The following is a 16562-nucleotide window of genomic DNA, read 5'->3' as shown; positions in this document are numbered from 1 at the left end:
TGTTGAAAATTGTCTTTATCTTGGACATTCTTGTCAATAACTCCCAATTGTTTTCCAGAATTAAAATTAATTGGTTTGGTCATCAGATCTTTGCCCAAACCAGAATCTGACACACAGAGCACTGCATAAACAACAGTTGATAAAAAAGCAGGTAGCCTAGAATCTTATTGCCACACAACTATGGTCAGTGCAGTGGAATTTGTACAGAGATTTTTACATGAGTTAAACCACAGAATGGCACCACAAACTTCAATCTCAGGTTCAATCTCCATGTAGCATAACTCGACAAAGGACACAACAATAATTGCTTATGTCCTCCTCCTTAAAGAGATCAAACCAGCAACTATTTACAACCATTCGCTATCTTCAAAAACTCTACCACAACAAAATCTGGCATCTTTAAACATGAATATTACAACTATATTTAAAGTGACCACTCACACCATCAATCAGATGCGATGCAAATGAGATTTGCTTTGACACAACAACCATTTTTTAAACCTAAATCGCAAATAAATGCATAATTCATTCAATTACATCTTATTTTCTACTATTATTTAAATCAACATTTTATATATCTATCATATATATTAATTAAACGGCCCCCTCCTCCACCATACTGTTGCGCTTCCTTCACTCTGAAAAACGAACAGAAATACTCAAGCTGCCACTGTGGTCCATTGTGCCAGGCATCACCATGACAACACATTCACGAGCCCTGCTCTTGTTAGACACTGCTGAGATGGTCTCATACAGGGCACACAAAAATGAATAAACAAACACAAGCAATGCTCTCCGCTCATACGCAAGACTTCAGAATAACTGCTAGACCAAAAACAAACAGTGTTCTAATGCTAAGCCTTACAAATGCAGGATTCCAAACTTTTAAGGAAACATTTGTGCAACACCAAACTAAATAGATGGGCTGTAGACTGAATGAATAAGAAAACCCACTAAGAAAAAAAAATACGAATAGGTGTTTGTGTGTAAATAAGGGGTGCAATACGTAAATGTGTAGTTTAGTTTTAACAAATGGTTTGGGGAGGAGCTTAAAGTGAATACAGTATTGTATTAAATTGTACGTTAAACTACTTTTTTTTTTCAATGATCAAGAAAAATTCTATTTTGCATGACCCCCTTCAATAATATGGCAATGTAAAATCTGTATAACACCAGTAAAACATCTCGGATCTGAATGTAGCCTAGGGTGTAAGACATCCATCAGAGACTAAGGATAGAACTGCCATCATTCAGAGTGCTAAAGAGAAGTGAGGTTGACCGTGATGTCCTGATAACGTCTCCATACTTACAACTGACCAGCAGCACAGGGAAGATGAAAGCCTCACTGGTTTAGAGATGCCAGCTATTTTTAACCAGACAAGTCATAGTGTAGACTAGAGAATATCTTACCCTCCCCCAGACAAAGAACACAACAACAAACCTACAAAGAACACGGTAATATGCTTACCTACACACACCTACATATTTTTTAAATGAAGCTTGTCAGATATGTTAATTAAATTCTGACTCAAAATGACTTTACTTTGCAACGTCTGTCTGGTCTTTGTTCATCATTTAATGATAAACTAGTCCACTAAGGAACTGTAGTATGTGTATTGAACATGGACACTTATGTTACACATTATCTGTAGAAAATGGGCAAGGTAGTTTGGCATGCAAAACTTAAACTGTTGTACTGTTGAATTACATGAATGTATTAAGTGAGTTAATAAATCTCTTAATGACATTAGACAAATTAATATCAATTCAATGCACAAAAATGCAAAAAGATTTCTACTACAAGTTTACTGCTGCCAAAATAATTCACAATAATTATAATAAGCGCAATATCCATAGAAATTGAATGAATAAAATAAACAATGCTAAAGGTAAATTCATCTAACTTTATTTTGCGGTTTCTCTATTTTGGCCACATAATCAAAATTAAAATACGTGTGTGGGGAGGGAGGGGGGAGAAAGAGGTTATAACCATAACTATTCAAATACGTACATTAAGAACTAGTAGCACTTCAAATAGACTGGGGTGTCTAACAGCCCATCTTTTTTACGGAATCCAAAAAAACCTAATTACACTGCACTGTGGTCATCTTTTTTGCATTTTATGATGGGTGGCGACCAGCGCTAAGGTGCAATACAATCACTGGCATGTTATTAAAATCCCGATATTATCAGTATACATTAGCCTGATAATTGATATTTAATTTTTCAATATCACATCAATAAGGGTATTTTGTGTCACCCCGGAAAAAAAAAAAAACACATAAAAGCAATAATGTATCAGAGGAAGTTCTAAAATGTGCAGTGTGCCACTAAGGAAAGAAAAGAGGTTCAAGATTAGCCAAGCTTCCCATGAGCGGCAGCATGTAAACATGCCTCAGGATACCTCAGTGAACATGTAGAGTTCAAACAAGAGTGAAGGCCGCTGAGGTCATGATGAGGCAGTGGTGCACAATGACTGCTGTCCGGCTGAACACACAAGGGAGAAGAGGAGCTTATAACAGGATACTGACACAATCCCACTCCAGAGAGCAGAGAAGTCCTGCTGGCTGATTCTGCACACTGGCGCTGGGTTTCAAACACCTATTATTCCTGATCGGGTGCGCCTCAGGGTCGGCAAACTCCCATAAGCCCTCACACTGACTTCACTCGTCAATACTCACCTGATAGTGTCACCCCGCAGCGTTGCACACCGCCTGAGAGCAAAGCAGATGAACTTAAAGGATTTATCAGTCCCAGTGTGTATATGACATCAGACGGTCACAGGCTCCGGCCTCCAGCCTGACAGATTAACACTTCATACAGTAGCTTCCTGAAAGAAGCTGATCTCAAAGCAGCTGTAGTACCATTAGTCATTTGTGCACGAGCACAGGTGATTGTGTTGTTTGTGAACTGGGTCATGCGAGTAAGCGTGACTATGGTTCTTTTGCAGTGTCAGGATGAATCACTGATGGCATCACGCGTCCATGGCAACAAAAACCTTCAGATGGCTGGTGGAGTCGTTTTACCACACCCTTGGTAAAATACCCCCTCAAACATGTGACTAACACATAACAAGGTTCTATAATTACCTGCCAATGAATGTACTAAGGATACTCAAAATGAACTCAAAAATATTGGTACTTCAATGTCAGAACAAGACTAGGGCCTAAAAGACTATTGATTTTTACTAGTCAACCTGTCATCCAGAAAAGTACCCAAATAGTTGATGAGTCGATGTTTACCTTACATTGCTGACCTTAGTGCCTGACTTGCCAGAAACTGCAAGTCCAGACACTCTTTGTGATGAGGAAAAGAACTGAAAGTATGCATATTTCCATTGCCACATGCTTGTTGCATTGTAATAAATGACACAATGACCGCTTCAGGGCAACACTGGATTATTTTCAGGATGGTTCACATGAAGTTTGGTTTGTATGTGAACACTCTGAATGAACTTCATCTCAGACACCCGCAGCACATGCAATGAAGTTTGCCAACAACTCGCTATGCAAATTAGCATGCAAGACCAATTCCTATGGGCAATATCTCACGTCAATGGGGAATGCCTCAATTTCTTAAAGTTTCATGAAACCCCCATTTTAGCTTGGTCGTTCACAACTCAGTTGAAAAAGTCTCAAGAAATGGGCTTGTAAAGGTGGGAAGAGGGGAGAAAACAACCAATAAAACCCCTAAAATACACGGCACTGCTTCACTAAAGTATATAAAATATATCCAGAAACCTTGAAACACGCTTGCTCCGGTCTGTATATGAACTATATGATCAACGTTGCAAGCGCCAGGTGCTCTTACATTGTTACAGTCATATTTCCCATGTTGTGATAGTCAAACTTCAGCACTGACAGCATCGTGGGAAAATACAAACAACACTTTTGTGCCACTGTGCTTAGGAAACATACACTTACGACACATGTGCCCAAACAGTCAACAGGCAGGAGAACAAAACAGCTCTAAACCGGTCTTTCGTGACAATTTTCATCTGTAATGCAATCTCTTGCATTATACAGTGCAGTGATTGGATTAAACAAGCTCTTTCTCATTTATAATGCTTTCTTCATTAATAATGCTCAGAAACTGCTGAAGTATATTCTTACTGTTCAAGCCACTGCAGCCAATCACCACTCCGAATTAACGCATATACCTCTTTTTTCATGACGTTGGTTCAACTTTGCTTTTTTAACCTGAAGAACGAAATAGCTCAGAATAATAATAAAATAACCACTTTTCCCTTAATAATAAACACAAGTGTTTTTTTGTTTTCAGTGATGTGCAATCTGTATCTGTTAACACCTTAAAAAATTAGTTTTAGGATTTCATGACCCTTTAAAGGTATGTTCACACTAAAATTAATATTTGTTGCGAAAACTAAGTGCGATAAACATTTGTATCAATGATTCTGTACAGACTGACACAAACATTTGCATGCCATCAATGCAACAGATTATATACAGTATAAATATTTTTACATAAAGGGTTCTTAAATTGTCTCCATTGTGCGGTGAAGAAAACTGGCCAACCATTAAGAATTTTGCTCGCATGCCTAGAGCCGCTGCTTTTACATAAAACTACAACTTGGTGGTGCTCATGAACATACTATTTCTAAATGATAGTGAATAGCATAGGAAGAAACCAGAACCGACTCTCTTCTCTATTTGCTGGGGTTTGATAACATACACCAGTGAATAAAAATCTAAAAGTTTTTGAGTTACTTGCAAAAGTCTCTGACAAGAAAGTTGCAGCTTTGGTATGTACCATAATAATTAGTGTAACCACTGTATTACTGCTTTTCTACAAGTGCCACCTACTGTCAGAGAGATTTTATTCAACCCATTTGCCATTTCTTTCCCCCACTAAGGCCTGAACAGACAAGAAACATCACATAAGAAAATCAGACCTAATGTTTGTGCTGAACATTAATGTAAACAGAACTTTATGCTCAAATAACAATAAAAATATAAATTTTAGGTTGGTAAAGCCAATGCGCATGTTTAAGCGCGTAATTGTTTCTATGGGAACCGGAGCTTCAAAAAGCAGCTGTAGTGACGCGATTACCAATTGCTTCTTTTATTTAGAAAGCAGGACTTTTTCCATTGCAGTTTTTCCCCATTCGTAGTAACTGAGTGAATCATACTGATATACAGTATATACAGTCTTCGACTTGTTTTATATACAGTATACAACTCATCAACTACGGACAAAACCAATCAACTACTTGGTGCAGTCCTTAGCTGATACAGAAAATAAGGGTGGAAAAACAAACCCAAAATAAAACAGTTCTACATAAATCAATCTGGTATTTGAGTTCTGTCTCAGTGGTCAAGCCAGATGGTTAGAAAATGTACAGTCAGGCCAGCAGAGATACAAATATTAGCATGTTCATATTATGAAAATAATTGTAATCTCAAGGAACAGCACAAAGAAGATTTGTTTTCTTGTTCTTTCTTAAGTTGTCCAGTGAGTCTTTTAGTCTATGAACCATTTTTGTCTATTTTCTCTCTTTTTCATGCTTTATTTAATTACTGACTGCTCAAATAAATGATTACCTCATTTATATTGTCACACCAACGTTTACTTCACTGAGAGGCACTTCATTCATTAAAGCTAATATTTTAAATTCAGTTTTTTAATAACCTTTAAAGTCAACATGAAGTGATCTATTTTGTGTAATGTGATGTTTAATGAGAAAATGTGAAAAAAAAAAAAAAAAACAGGGATGGACGGTCGTTTCAGAAATTGCAAAGACAAATGCTTTTTCCCCTTAGAATTAATATGTAAAAAGTAAACGGGGTCATTTTCATTTCATGCCGACTTCACATTGTATTAGGTAAGGACAAAAGGGAAATGAGGTCCAAATTTGTCCCTCCTCCAAAACACATGACACTTAAAAATTAAGTTGTCCAGTGACTATTAGTCTATTGACTGTAAATTCAATTGTTTTTCATTTCCTGACTTTATCACACTCTTTGTTTTTGTTAATTTTAATTACTCTCTTTGCGTCAATAATTACCTCTTTTTTTATTGTTACACCAATGTTTACTTCACAGAGAGAGAAGTGCTTTGTACTTGACAGCTAATGTTTTAAATTAGTATTATTTTTAATTGAATACACTTTTAAACATTAGCATGTGAGTTTTTGTTGTGGTATTAATATTGGCAATGAGAACGGTGATATTTTAGCTGTGAAATTTCAGCTACTAAAATGCTTGTGTCGTGACAACCCTAGTATGTACGTGTGGATGTGTGCACTCAAGTGTGTGTTTATCAGGAAGTGGGGGTGTGGTAGGGTTGGTTAACAGGTGGGCGTCTCTGTCTTGATTAGAGCCGTCTCTCTTGGGGGCCCAACAATGGGATGATTGCTTCCTCTAGCTGCTGGCAGTGGCCCAGTGCATTGCTGCTGGCATGACTGGCTTTACAAAGAGCCCTTACAACCGGGTCTGATTGTATCCTTTTCTGCCAACCACATGCCAACATATATCAACTCCCCACCACAGGCCCACAGGAAGAACATAAAATCATTGGTAATAAGGTGCAGTTGGGGGATGTAACAACCGCAAAAGGCTCACTGCAAATTCATCTCTTTGCCATCAGGCTACAGGAGGAGACCATTCTCATTACAACTCCTAATAATGGGCCCAAAAAACAAAAACAAAAAAGATTTGCTTTTAGCTTCCAGGGTCTTGATGATAGTTCACCAGCTGGGACCACAAGCAAGGAAGCAGATTCATTTCTTTCTTCAACAGTATTTTTTAGAGAGCTTTGTAGTGTGCAATTTTGTAGTGTCCGATTGCTGTTCCTGATCCTGATCGATTGCTCCTTTCTGCCTAGCTGCCTGCTGGGTTTTGTTTGCGTCGAGGCTGTAAGCTCCGTCTAAGCCTCGTATTAGCTTTGTATTTCTTTCTGTTTTGAACCATCATTTACTACCATTTCTAGTTGTTTATACTACTGAATACAGCTTAGACAACATCTCAGATTAACCTGACATCGCTAGCTTCCGTTATTGTTAGCACAACACGCTAGTAACTCGCTAGCCTGTTAACGCTCCACCCGTGCGCTCAGTTATTTATTTGTTTTTCTCTTGCGCGCCCGCGCCTCTGAGTTCATAAAAAGACCAGGTGAGTAAGAATCAGTCAACAAACACGGTGAGTAATGTCTTGTCCTGTTATTGTCACCTGCACTTCATGTTACATGTTTATCATAGCCTTCCCCGTCGGCAATATAGGGTTTATATGTGATAAATGCAAGGAAACAGTCAGGCTGACGGAGAAGATTTCAGAATTAGAAACACGCATCCAAACTTTAATTGAGGATAGTAAATGTGCTAGAGCTTTAGATTCTATTTTGGACGCGCCTAGCATAGTGAACTCTTTACATGATTCAGTTCCGGCTGAATTATTGCCTGTGCAGCCAGGCAGATGGGTGACGGTGAGAGATCGCTCTAGTCGCGGATCAAAAAAAACACTCTTCTGTTCCGATTACCACAACAAATCGATTTGCCCCACTCAGTGAAAAAACCACTGAGAATTCTGTTGATTGTGCCCTGGTAATTGGCGATTCTATTACAAGGAACGTGAAAATAGGGACACCAGCCAACATAGTCACATGTTTGCCGGGAGCCAGAGCGCCTGACATCAAAGCAAATTTAAAAGTGCTGGCTAATGCTAATCGTAAATTCTCTAAGATTGTTATTCACGTCGGCACTAATGATGTTCGACTCCGCCAGTCGGAGATCCCCAAAATTAATATTAAAGAGGTGTTTGAACTCGCAAGTACGATGTCAGGCACTGTAATTTGCTCTGGCCCCCTTCCTGTTCGAAGTAGTGATGAGATAGTAGATTGTCATCACTCAATGGCTGGCTGTCTAAGTGGTGTCCGCAAAATAATATAGAATTCATGGACAATTGGAAAAGTTTTTGGGGCAAACCTGACCTGTTGAAAAGAGATGGTATTCATCCCTCCTGGGATGGTGCTGCTCTTCTCTCTAGTAATTTGGCTCATAGTCTTAGAGACAAAACATGACAATCTGGGGCTCAGGTCAGGAAGCAGACAAACTGGCTAAACCGACCGTCTGCTAGCGGCCTCGCGTCACCAAGGTCAGATAAATCCCATCACATAGAGCCTCTTTCACCTAGATATCATCATATAGAGACTGTGTCTGTTCCCCGAATTTGGAAATCCAAAAAATGTCAAAACCGATCTAAGGTTAAAAATGTAATTGATATTCAACAAATAAAAAAATAGATATAATACAGATGAGCAAACGATAAATCTTGGGTTGCTGAATATTCGATCCCTTACTTCAAAAGCGCTCATAGTTAATGATATGATTTCAGATTATAACCTAGATGTGCTGTGTATGACAGAAACCTGGCTAAAACCAGACGATTACATTACTTTAAATGAGTCCACCCCCCATGATTACTGTTATAAACATGAACCTCGCCTGAAAGGCAAAGGGGGAGGTGTTGCTGTAATTTATAGTAATATTTTCAAAACCACTAAAAATCGAATTTTAAATATACTTCTATGAAGTGTTGGTGCTTAATGTAAAAATATATAATGTAAACGATAAATCAAGTTTGAGAATTCTGCTGGCAACTGTATACAGGCCACCAGGGCACCATAAAGATTTTATCAAAGAATTTGCTGACTTTCTATCAGAATTGGTATTGACTGCAGATAAAGTCCTAATTGTTGGTGATTTTAATATACATGTAGATAATGGAAAAGATGCAATGGGATTGGCATTTAAAGACATTCTTAACTCTATTGGAGTTAGACAACACGTGTCAGGACCTACTCATTGTCGTAATCATACTCTAGATCTAATATTATCACATGGAATCAATGTTGATGCTGTTGAAATTCTGCAGCAGAGTGACGACATCTCAGATCATTATCTAGTCTCATGTAAATTACATTTAGCCAAGGCTGCAAAGCCAACTCCGTGTTACAAGTATGTTAGACCTATCACTTCTGCCACTAAAGATTGCTTTATCAATAATCTTCCTAATCAGTTTCATCGTCTCAGCATCCCAGATAGCTTAGAAGAACTTGATATTGCAACAGAAACTTTTAACTCTCTCCTTTCCAGCACTTTAGCCACAGTTGCTCCGTTGCGCTTAAAGAAGATTAAAGAAAATAGTCCAACGACGTGGTACAACGAGCACACCCGGGCCCTTAAGAGGGCAGCCAGAAAAATGGAGTGCAGCTGGAAGAAAACAACACTAGAGGTATTTCGGATTTCATGGAAGGTTGCTTACAGAGAGGCTTTAAAAGCTGCTAGATCTGCTTATTTTTCAACCCTATTAAAAGAAAATAAACATAATCCAAGGTATTTATTTGAAAAAGTGGCTACACTAACAAAAAGGAAAGCTTCAAGCCCAGAAGTTTCCAAGAAACACAGCAGTAATGACTTTATGAACTTCTTCACTTATAAGACTGATAATATTAGGGACAAAATTATAACTATGCAACCGTCTACTACAGCATCACATCAGGGAGTGCATTATAGTCTCCCTGAGGTAAAATTTGATTCATTTGTTGCCATAGGAGAGGAAGAATTTTGCAAACTCGTTAATTCATCTAAATCGACAACATGTATGTTAGACCCTATACCGACTAAACTAAAGAAAGAGATGCTTCCAGAAGTCATAGATCCTCTTCTTAACATCATTAATTCGTCTTTGTCTCTAGGATACATACCAAAAACCTTTAAGCTGGCTATGATTAAACCGCTTGTTAAAAAAATGCAACTTGATCCTACAGAATTAGTCAATTACAGTCCTATCTCAAATCTACCTTTTCTATCAAAGATATTAGAAAAGGCAGTATCCTCACAACTGTGTTCCTTTCTTGAAAGAAATGGTATCTGCGAGGATTTCCAGTCAGGATTTAGACTGCACCATAGCACTGAGACAGCTCTCATTAGAGTCACAAATGATTTGCTCTTATCATCCGATCGTGGTTGTATCTCTCTATTAGTGTTACTTGATCTTAGTGCTGCATTTGACACCATTGACCACAACATTCTCTTAAATAGACTAGAAAACTATGTTGGCATTAGTGGAATTGCATTAGCATGGTTTAAATCATATTTATCTGACTGCTATCAGTTTGTAGCAGTAAATGAAGAGATGTCTTATCGATCACAAGTTCAGTATGGCGTACACAAGGCTCAGTACTAGGACCGCTGCTGTTCACTCTGTACATGCTACCTTTAGGAGATATCATTAGGAAATATGGAATTAGCTTTCACTGTTATGCTGATGATACATAGCTCTATATTTCTTCCAAACCTAACGAAACTCACCAATTCACAAAATTATCGGAATGCATAGTTGATATCAAAAATTGGATGACTAGTAATTTCCTACTACTAAATTCTGAAAAAACAGAGATTCTAATTATTGGACAAAAAACTTCCACACGTAATAACCCAGAATACCGTCTTACACTTGATGGCTGCTCTGTTAAGTCTTCGTCGTCAGTTAGGAACCTGGGTGTGCTCTTTGATACCAATCTTTCATTTGAAAGTCACGTCTCTAGTGTCTGTAAAACCACATTTTTCCATCTTAAAAATATATCTAAATTAAGTCATATGCTCTCATTGACAAATGCGGAACAACTAGTTCATGGGTTCATGACATCAAGGCTAGATATTGTAATGCTCTACTGGGTGGTTACCCTGCACGCTTAATAAACAAACTACAGCTAGTTCAAAACACAGCCGCTAGAGTTCTTACCAGAACCAGGAAGTACGACCATATTAGCCCGGTTCTGTCAACACTGCCTTCGGCTTCCTATTAAACATCGTATAAATTTTAAAATATTGCTGATTACTTACAAAGCACTAAATGGTTTAGCTCCCCAGTACTTGAGCGAGCTCTTAACGCATTATAGTCCTTCACGTCTATTGCGATCTCAAAACTACGGCCAGTTGATAATACCTAGAATATCTAAATCGACTGCTGGCGGTAGATCATTTTCCTATTTAGCACCAAAACTTTGGAACAATCTTCCTAACATTGTCCGGGAAGCAGACACAGTCTGTCAGTTCAAAGCTAGACTAAAAACACATCTCTTTGACCTAGCATTCTCATAACACTCTATAGACTTCTATAATTCAATATTAGGCTGCTTAGATTAGGTCAGCAGGAACTGGGAACACTTCCCTTAAATCCTGATGTACTCGTTACATCATAAGAAGAATGGCATCTACGCTAATTTTAGTGTCTTTGTTTATCCCGAGGTTTTCCCGCAGCCTACCGGATCCAGGCCGTTTCCAGATCTGACGAAGGACTTTCGCCTGGACCTGACAGGACCTCTGTTACCTTAAATTATATGTCTATCTCTGTAAAGCTGCTTTGAAACAATATACATTGTTAAAAGCACTATATAAATGAGGATGACTTGACCATTTTACTTCAGTAATGTGATGTATTGCCACATGAAATTGGATGTTAAATGAGAAAACGTGAAGTGACGTGATTTGAATAACAGGGATTGGTGGACAGTCATTTCAGAGATTACAAAGACAAACACTTCTTTCCCCTTTGATTGAGTATGTAAAAAGTAAACAGGGCCACATTCATTTCATGCTGACTTCACAATGTTCTAGAGACTGAGTATGCAGTCCCCATGTGTCCCTCCACCAAAACACATGACACTGAAAAATGCAAATGCTCATTTAGGGCAGATTATGAATGATGTATTAAGATATGGCAGCGGTGTTTCTCAACCTGCTCAAACGCTCAAGTCTCTGGCTGAACTGACAAACACACTGTAATTACAATCAGTGACAGCACAGAGGCCCACACTTTACATCTCTGACACATTAAATGCTGCAGCCTCAATAGAGCCTCTGTGACTAATGAAGAGTGCTTAACATCACAAAAAGCCAGCCTACAGCAATTTACAGTTGATCAACATAACACATAGAACAGCAGTTGTCAAAGTCAACAGGAAAACAATACCTCAACATAAGATAATAGAAGCAGCTATAAAAAAAAAACTCACATGGAGAGTTGATAGAACTGGTTAAACATACAGACTTATTCCATGGAAGAACTGATATGTTTGAAAACCATGGGAATAAATGGAAATTGTCTGAAAATAAAGCGACCAACTTAATATTGTAAAACTATAATTATATGTATTTACATTCATGTAATTGGCACAAAAGGCAAGTTTTGATTTTAATTATATACCTTTTATGCAAACATGTCAATAAAAATAAGGAAATTATAATACATAATTTAAGAAAAAAAAGGAGGAAGGAAAATAAATTCTAGGTTATTCCTGAATTCTATACCAAACACACAGCATGACAAAATTAAATACAAAAAGGAAACTATACCAACAAACCTTTTCTTAACATTTTTAGATATACAATCATGTTTAATTGTGTGTTAAAAGAAAGGATTGGCAATGATCTAATGATCAATTTTGTTAATTGTTTCAATCTCAAATGTTCAGCATTAAATACAGGTGTAAACGAACCAATCAAATCACATTTGATGCTATTCAAAAAACGCATGTGATTACATAGCATCTGTAGTATAAACCCTGTAATTTGCTAGGGATAAACGCTTTAGTTTAAAAAAAAATAAAAAAAATTGTGCTATATCAACACTGATGTAGCAAGTAAGTGAAATCTGATCAAAAATGATAACAGGAAATTAATTCAATATGCAGGTTCATGCCAGGTGTAAACTGCAATCTGTCTAAGCTGACCGGACACAGATGTTAAAGGGCCCCTATTATGCTATTTTAAAGTTACCTAATGTTGTTGTAGAGTCTCCTACAACATGTTTACGTGCATCAAAGGTAAAAAAAACCTGTTTAATTTCCTCATAATATACATTTGTATATCATCACATTTTCAATGATTCTCAAACGACTCATCAGATGAATTAATCCCTCTAAATCCCAACTTTCCGAGAGCTACTCTGTTCTGATTGGCCACACAGCTCAGTGTGTTGTGATTGGTTTACCGTGTACAGCGCGTGGAAAACAAAAACGCCCATTGCCATAACAACGTCAGCTCTGCTTGTGCTGAGGCTTCCTACACTGTAAACTAAACACAGTAACGAACAATGGCGTCGATTTGACCATATTAATGTGAGCGCGATAAAACATTGGAAGAACTAGTTCTTCAACCCGACCTCGATCGCAAGGACGACTCGAGGAGGACGTTTCTCAGTGATACGCTAATCAGTTTGAGGCACATTATGAGATGTTGCAACTGTTATTCCTCACCATCAGCATTACCAAGTGCATGTCCATCAACAAACCGATTATTTTACTTGTACTAATTTATTTACAGAGTATTTTTCTAATATATTGCGGTGAATAGGTGGAAACTGTATCAATAACAGTGCATGTATGCAATGTACATTAGCTGAGCTCTAGAGTGAATGATCTGATGTTACATAAACGTTGGTAAAACAAATATTTCCTTAAAGTAGTGAAAATGACAGACAATCTGCATTAATAGACACAGTTTTAGGTAATAGTGGCCCACAACTGATCAGCAGAAGTATTTCAGTAAGACAGTAATAATGTGAGTTAGCCAGTTAGCAGGAGACCTACACAATATAAAACTCAAAACTAAGTATTTTGAACACCATCTTTCAAGAGCAAGCGGTTTGTGAATCCTGCATTGAACTCCGAGATTTGAGAAGCAGTCGTCAGCAAAATAAAGGGAACACAGCAACAGTTTAGGATTATTCTGCTGTGGTATCATGGTAAAGACAGTGTAACCACTGATTCTTCACATGCTCGTCCTTTGGCAGTGAAAAAACAAACAAAACTGAAGGCTTTACCTTCACATTTTAGAGCACAGCGCCGTCTTCTCAACATGATGCTATCCAGTATCCACACAGGAATCAACTGAAGTGTTTGAGGTTCAAGTTTTGCCTGTTGTCTGCGCGTGCAATACATGGGCGGGCAATATACTAATGTTTCGTCTTGACGTCACAACGAAACGGCTTATGACTCGTTTGAAAAACGATTCATTTCATTGACTCAAAGTCGACTCTTAATTTTGAAAGACAATAACTTAATATACGGTGCACTTTCAGATTTAAAACTTTGCTGGATGTTTTCATTCACTTAGAGCTACAGTATGTTACACACTACATGAAAGGTCATTTTCAAAAATCCATAATTGGGGCCCTTTAAAAGCTGGTGTAAACAGGGTCTTTGCATAGAGCAGTTTTGTCCCAACACTTAGATTCCCCAACCTCAAAAATACATTCTAGGATAGTATTTGCTCTAAAGTAATACAAAATAAATGACATTTTCATACAACAGCACTCTAGTACTCTATAATACAGCCAACAGCAAGGCTAACAAAAACATCAGAAGTGTGTGGAGTGCTGAGAGACATGTACTCACCCTCGATTGGCTCTGGGTCAGCGAGTGAAGGCACCTGGCTGCTGATGGGCTGATTGTGCCCGTTCTCCTCTTCAACCTGCTTACACACTGTGCAGGTGTACCCATCCTGCACCTGACTGTTAGGGTCAGCACCCTCCTGCCTCTCACAGTCCACGTGAACCCATCTGATAGACAATTACAATAAACAAACATCTGTGACAACCATCAATGACCTACCGAGATGACGGCGTTAATTTCATTGTTTTATTTTTGGTAAACTGACAATATTTGCTACTACAATCTAAAGTTCTAAGACCAGCACCTAAAGCAGGAATGTAGAGCATGTGGTTTTGGTAAAGTTGAAATTCGTTATTTGAGCTAAAAAGTTCTGGCGTCCATAGACATTGTTTACTATGATGATCTGTAACTGTTTTTATAAGTGCCATACGCCATGAGCACTGTGTTTAAGATGTTGACTACAATATTCTCTGAGCTATTTAAATACAATGACCTTTGAACGAATTATGTCAGTCACGTTTTTGCAACTCTCAAAACATTTGCACATACATCACACATAACGTGACATACATGATCACATGTCTGATCCCTAGTTAGTTGTTAAAGCAAGAGAAACAAATCCATCTGCCAAACAAATTATATGAGCATTTTCTCCATTCACAAAGACATCATTGAGCCATTTTAAAAAGCTGGCGGTTCAATTACAACGTTCTATGGAGACCTTTAGCAAGATAATTTCTCTATTAGTTAATCATATTATATGAAGCCTGCAGAGAAGTAATCAGCTAATATTCATCAATACCAGTCTTCACACCAGTAATGGACAGTAAACGACACATCAATGTAATCCATTACGTTCATTACACACTCTTTGTGTTATTAATCCCCAAAGGAAAACTCTAGAGCAGGTGCTAGTATGGCAGCGCGGTTTAATATGTACCCAAACAGCCCAAATTGGGTTTTTAACCCAGTTTTTTTTAGAGTGTATTAATAATACCCTAAAACAATTATGCCATGGTAGATGCTAGTCAAATTTGGCAGATGCCAACATTCTTGAAAACCAATAAAAAATTAAAGAAGTAAAAGAATGTGAGTTTTCTTTTTAAATACAACCTAGACTATATTACACATGAGTTCACTTGCAATGAGTCTGAACATGGTTTGTGTCAACCACAATGCGTTTAGAGTGGTGAATTACCGCCTGCCGAGAGCAGGAAACCATTGAAATTCAACTGACATTTAGAAACCAAACATTTAAACGCTGAAGGATGACACTTAATGAATTTTCTTAATAAAAGAACATTTTAATGAAAATTTGCGTCCTATTGTTTTTATGCAGAAACCGATTTATTAAAGCAATAGGTCACTCGAGACTGTGTGATATTGTCATAGCTGAAGGGGTCTCATTTCCTACCTCTTACATGTGCAGCATGAGTGTTTGTCTGTAGGACTGCCAGAGTCCTGATTCTGCCCACAGATGAAGCAGAGCTGTGCTGAAGCATGCTGCTGTTGACATCCTTCACACATTACACCATTAGATGACCACTGACCGTTAGGCCTCATGCCACACTGAGCACACGCCCGGCAGTTCTGCAAAACACAACGTTCAATTCACTCTGGCATCATTTCATATCATGACAGCAAAACCATTTAAAGTGAACATGAAATCAAATTGAACCATTTCCTATTCCTGTTCTTATTGAGCATGAGATAAATGCACACTACAATATTAATAACAAATTATATTACAACCTAACTTTTATGGCCCAATTAAATCCCAGTTGATTAAATTAAGGTTTTAGGCATTGCAAATGCTCTTTCAGAAAGATGGACGACATGATCAAAATCTTATGGTAGGAGTAATTTTAGTAAATACAATGGAATGGGCAATTTTTATTCTCATTAAAACTTTTCTGGGAATACAAAAAAAAAACATTTATATAGTTTATACCAGGGGTCTCCAACCTTTTTTCATTTGAGAGCTACTTTTTTAAAAATATAGTGGCCGAGAGCTACTCATGTAGGCTAATACAATACTTAAATCTCTTAAATAATGTCTCATAACTCTCATATTAGCAACTATCTAAACTGTTTTAGACCTAAAAGAGTTTTTGTAGGCCTATATATGTCACCCTTAAATGTCAGAGAAA

The 16562-nt window shown here is 37.7% G+C and overlaps 1 protein-coding gene across 4 annotated transcripts in view; it reads right to left on the bottom strand.

Moving 5' to 3' along the window:
* The window catches only part of kmt2ca (lysine (K)-specific methyltransferase 2Ca), a 164280-nt gene that overhangs the window by 72856 nt on the left and 74862 nt on the right, over positions 1-16562 (bottom strand). For all 4 annotated transcript variants that reach the window (XM_077244240.1, XM_077244241.1, XM_077244243.1 and 1 more), the window contains exons 11-12: positions 15827-16002; positions 14416-14579 (exon numbers count right to left, since the gene is read on the bottom strand). In XM_077244240.1, the coding sequence (XP_077100355.1) occupies positions 14416-14579; positions 15827-16002 (340 nt within the window). The remainder of the gene's footprint in view (positions 1-14415; positions 14580-15826; positions 16003-16562) is intronic.

The sequence above is a fragment of the Siphateles boraxobius genome, unplaced genomic scaffold (genome assembly GCF_051911475.1).
Source record: "Siphateles boraxobius isolate OS27281-9 unplaced genomic scaffold, OSU_SipBor_1 26, whole genome shotgun sequence".
Classification (NCBI taxonomy): Eukaryota; Metazoa; Chordata; class Actinopteri; order Cypriniformes; family Leuciscidae; genus Siphateles; species Siphateles boraxobius.
This window is presented reverse-complemented; position numbering and strand designations above follow the sequence as displayed.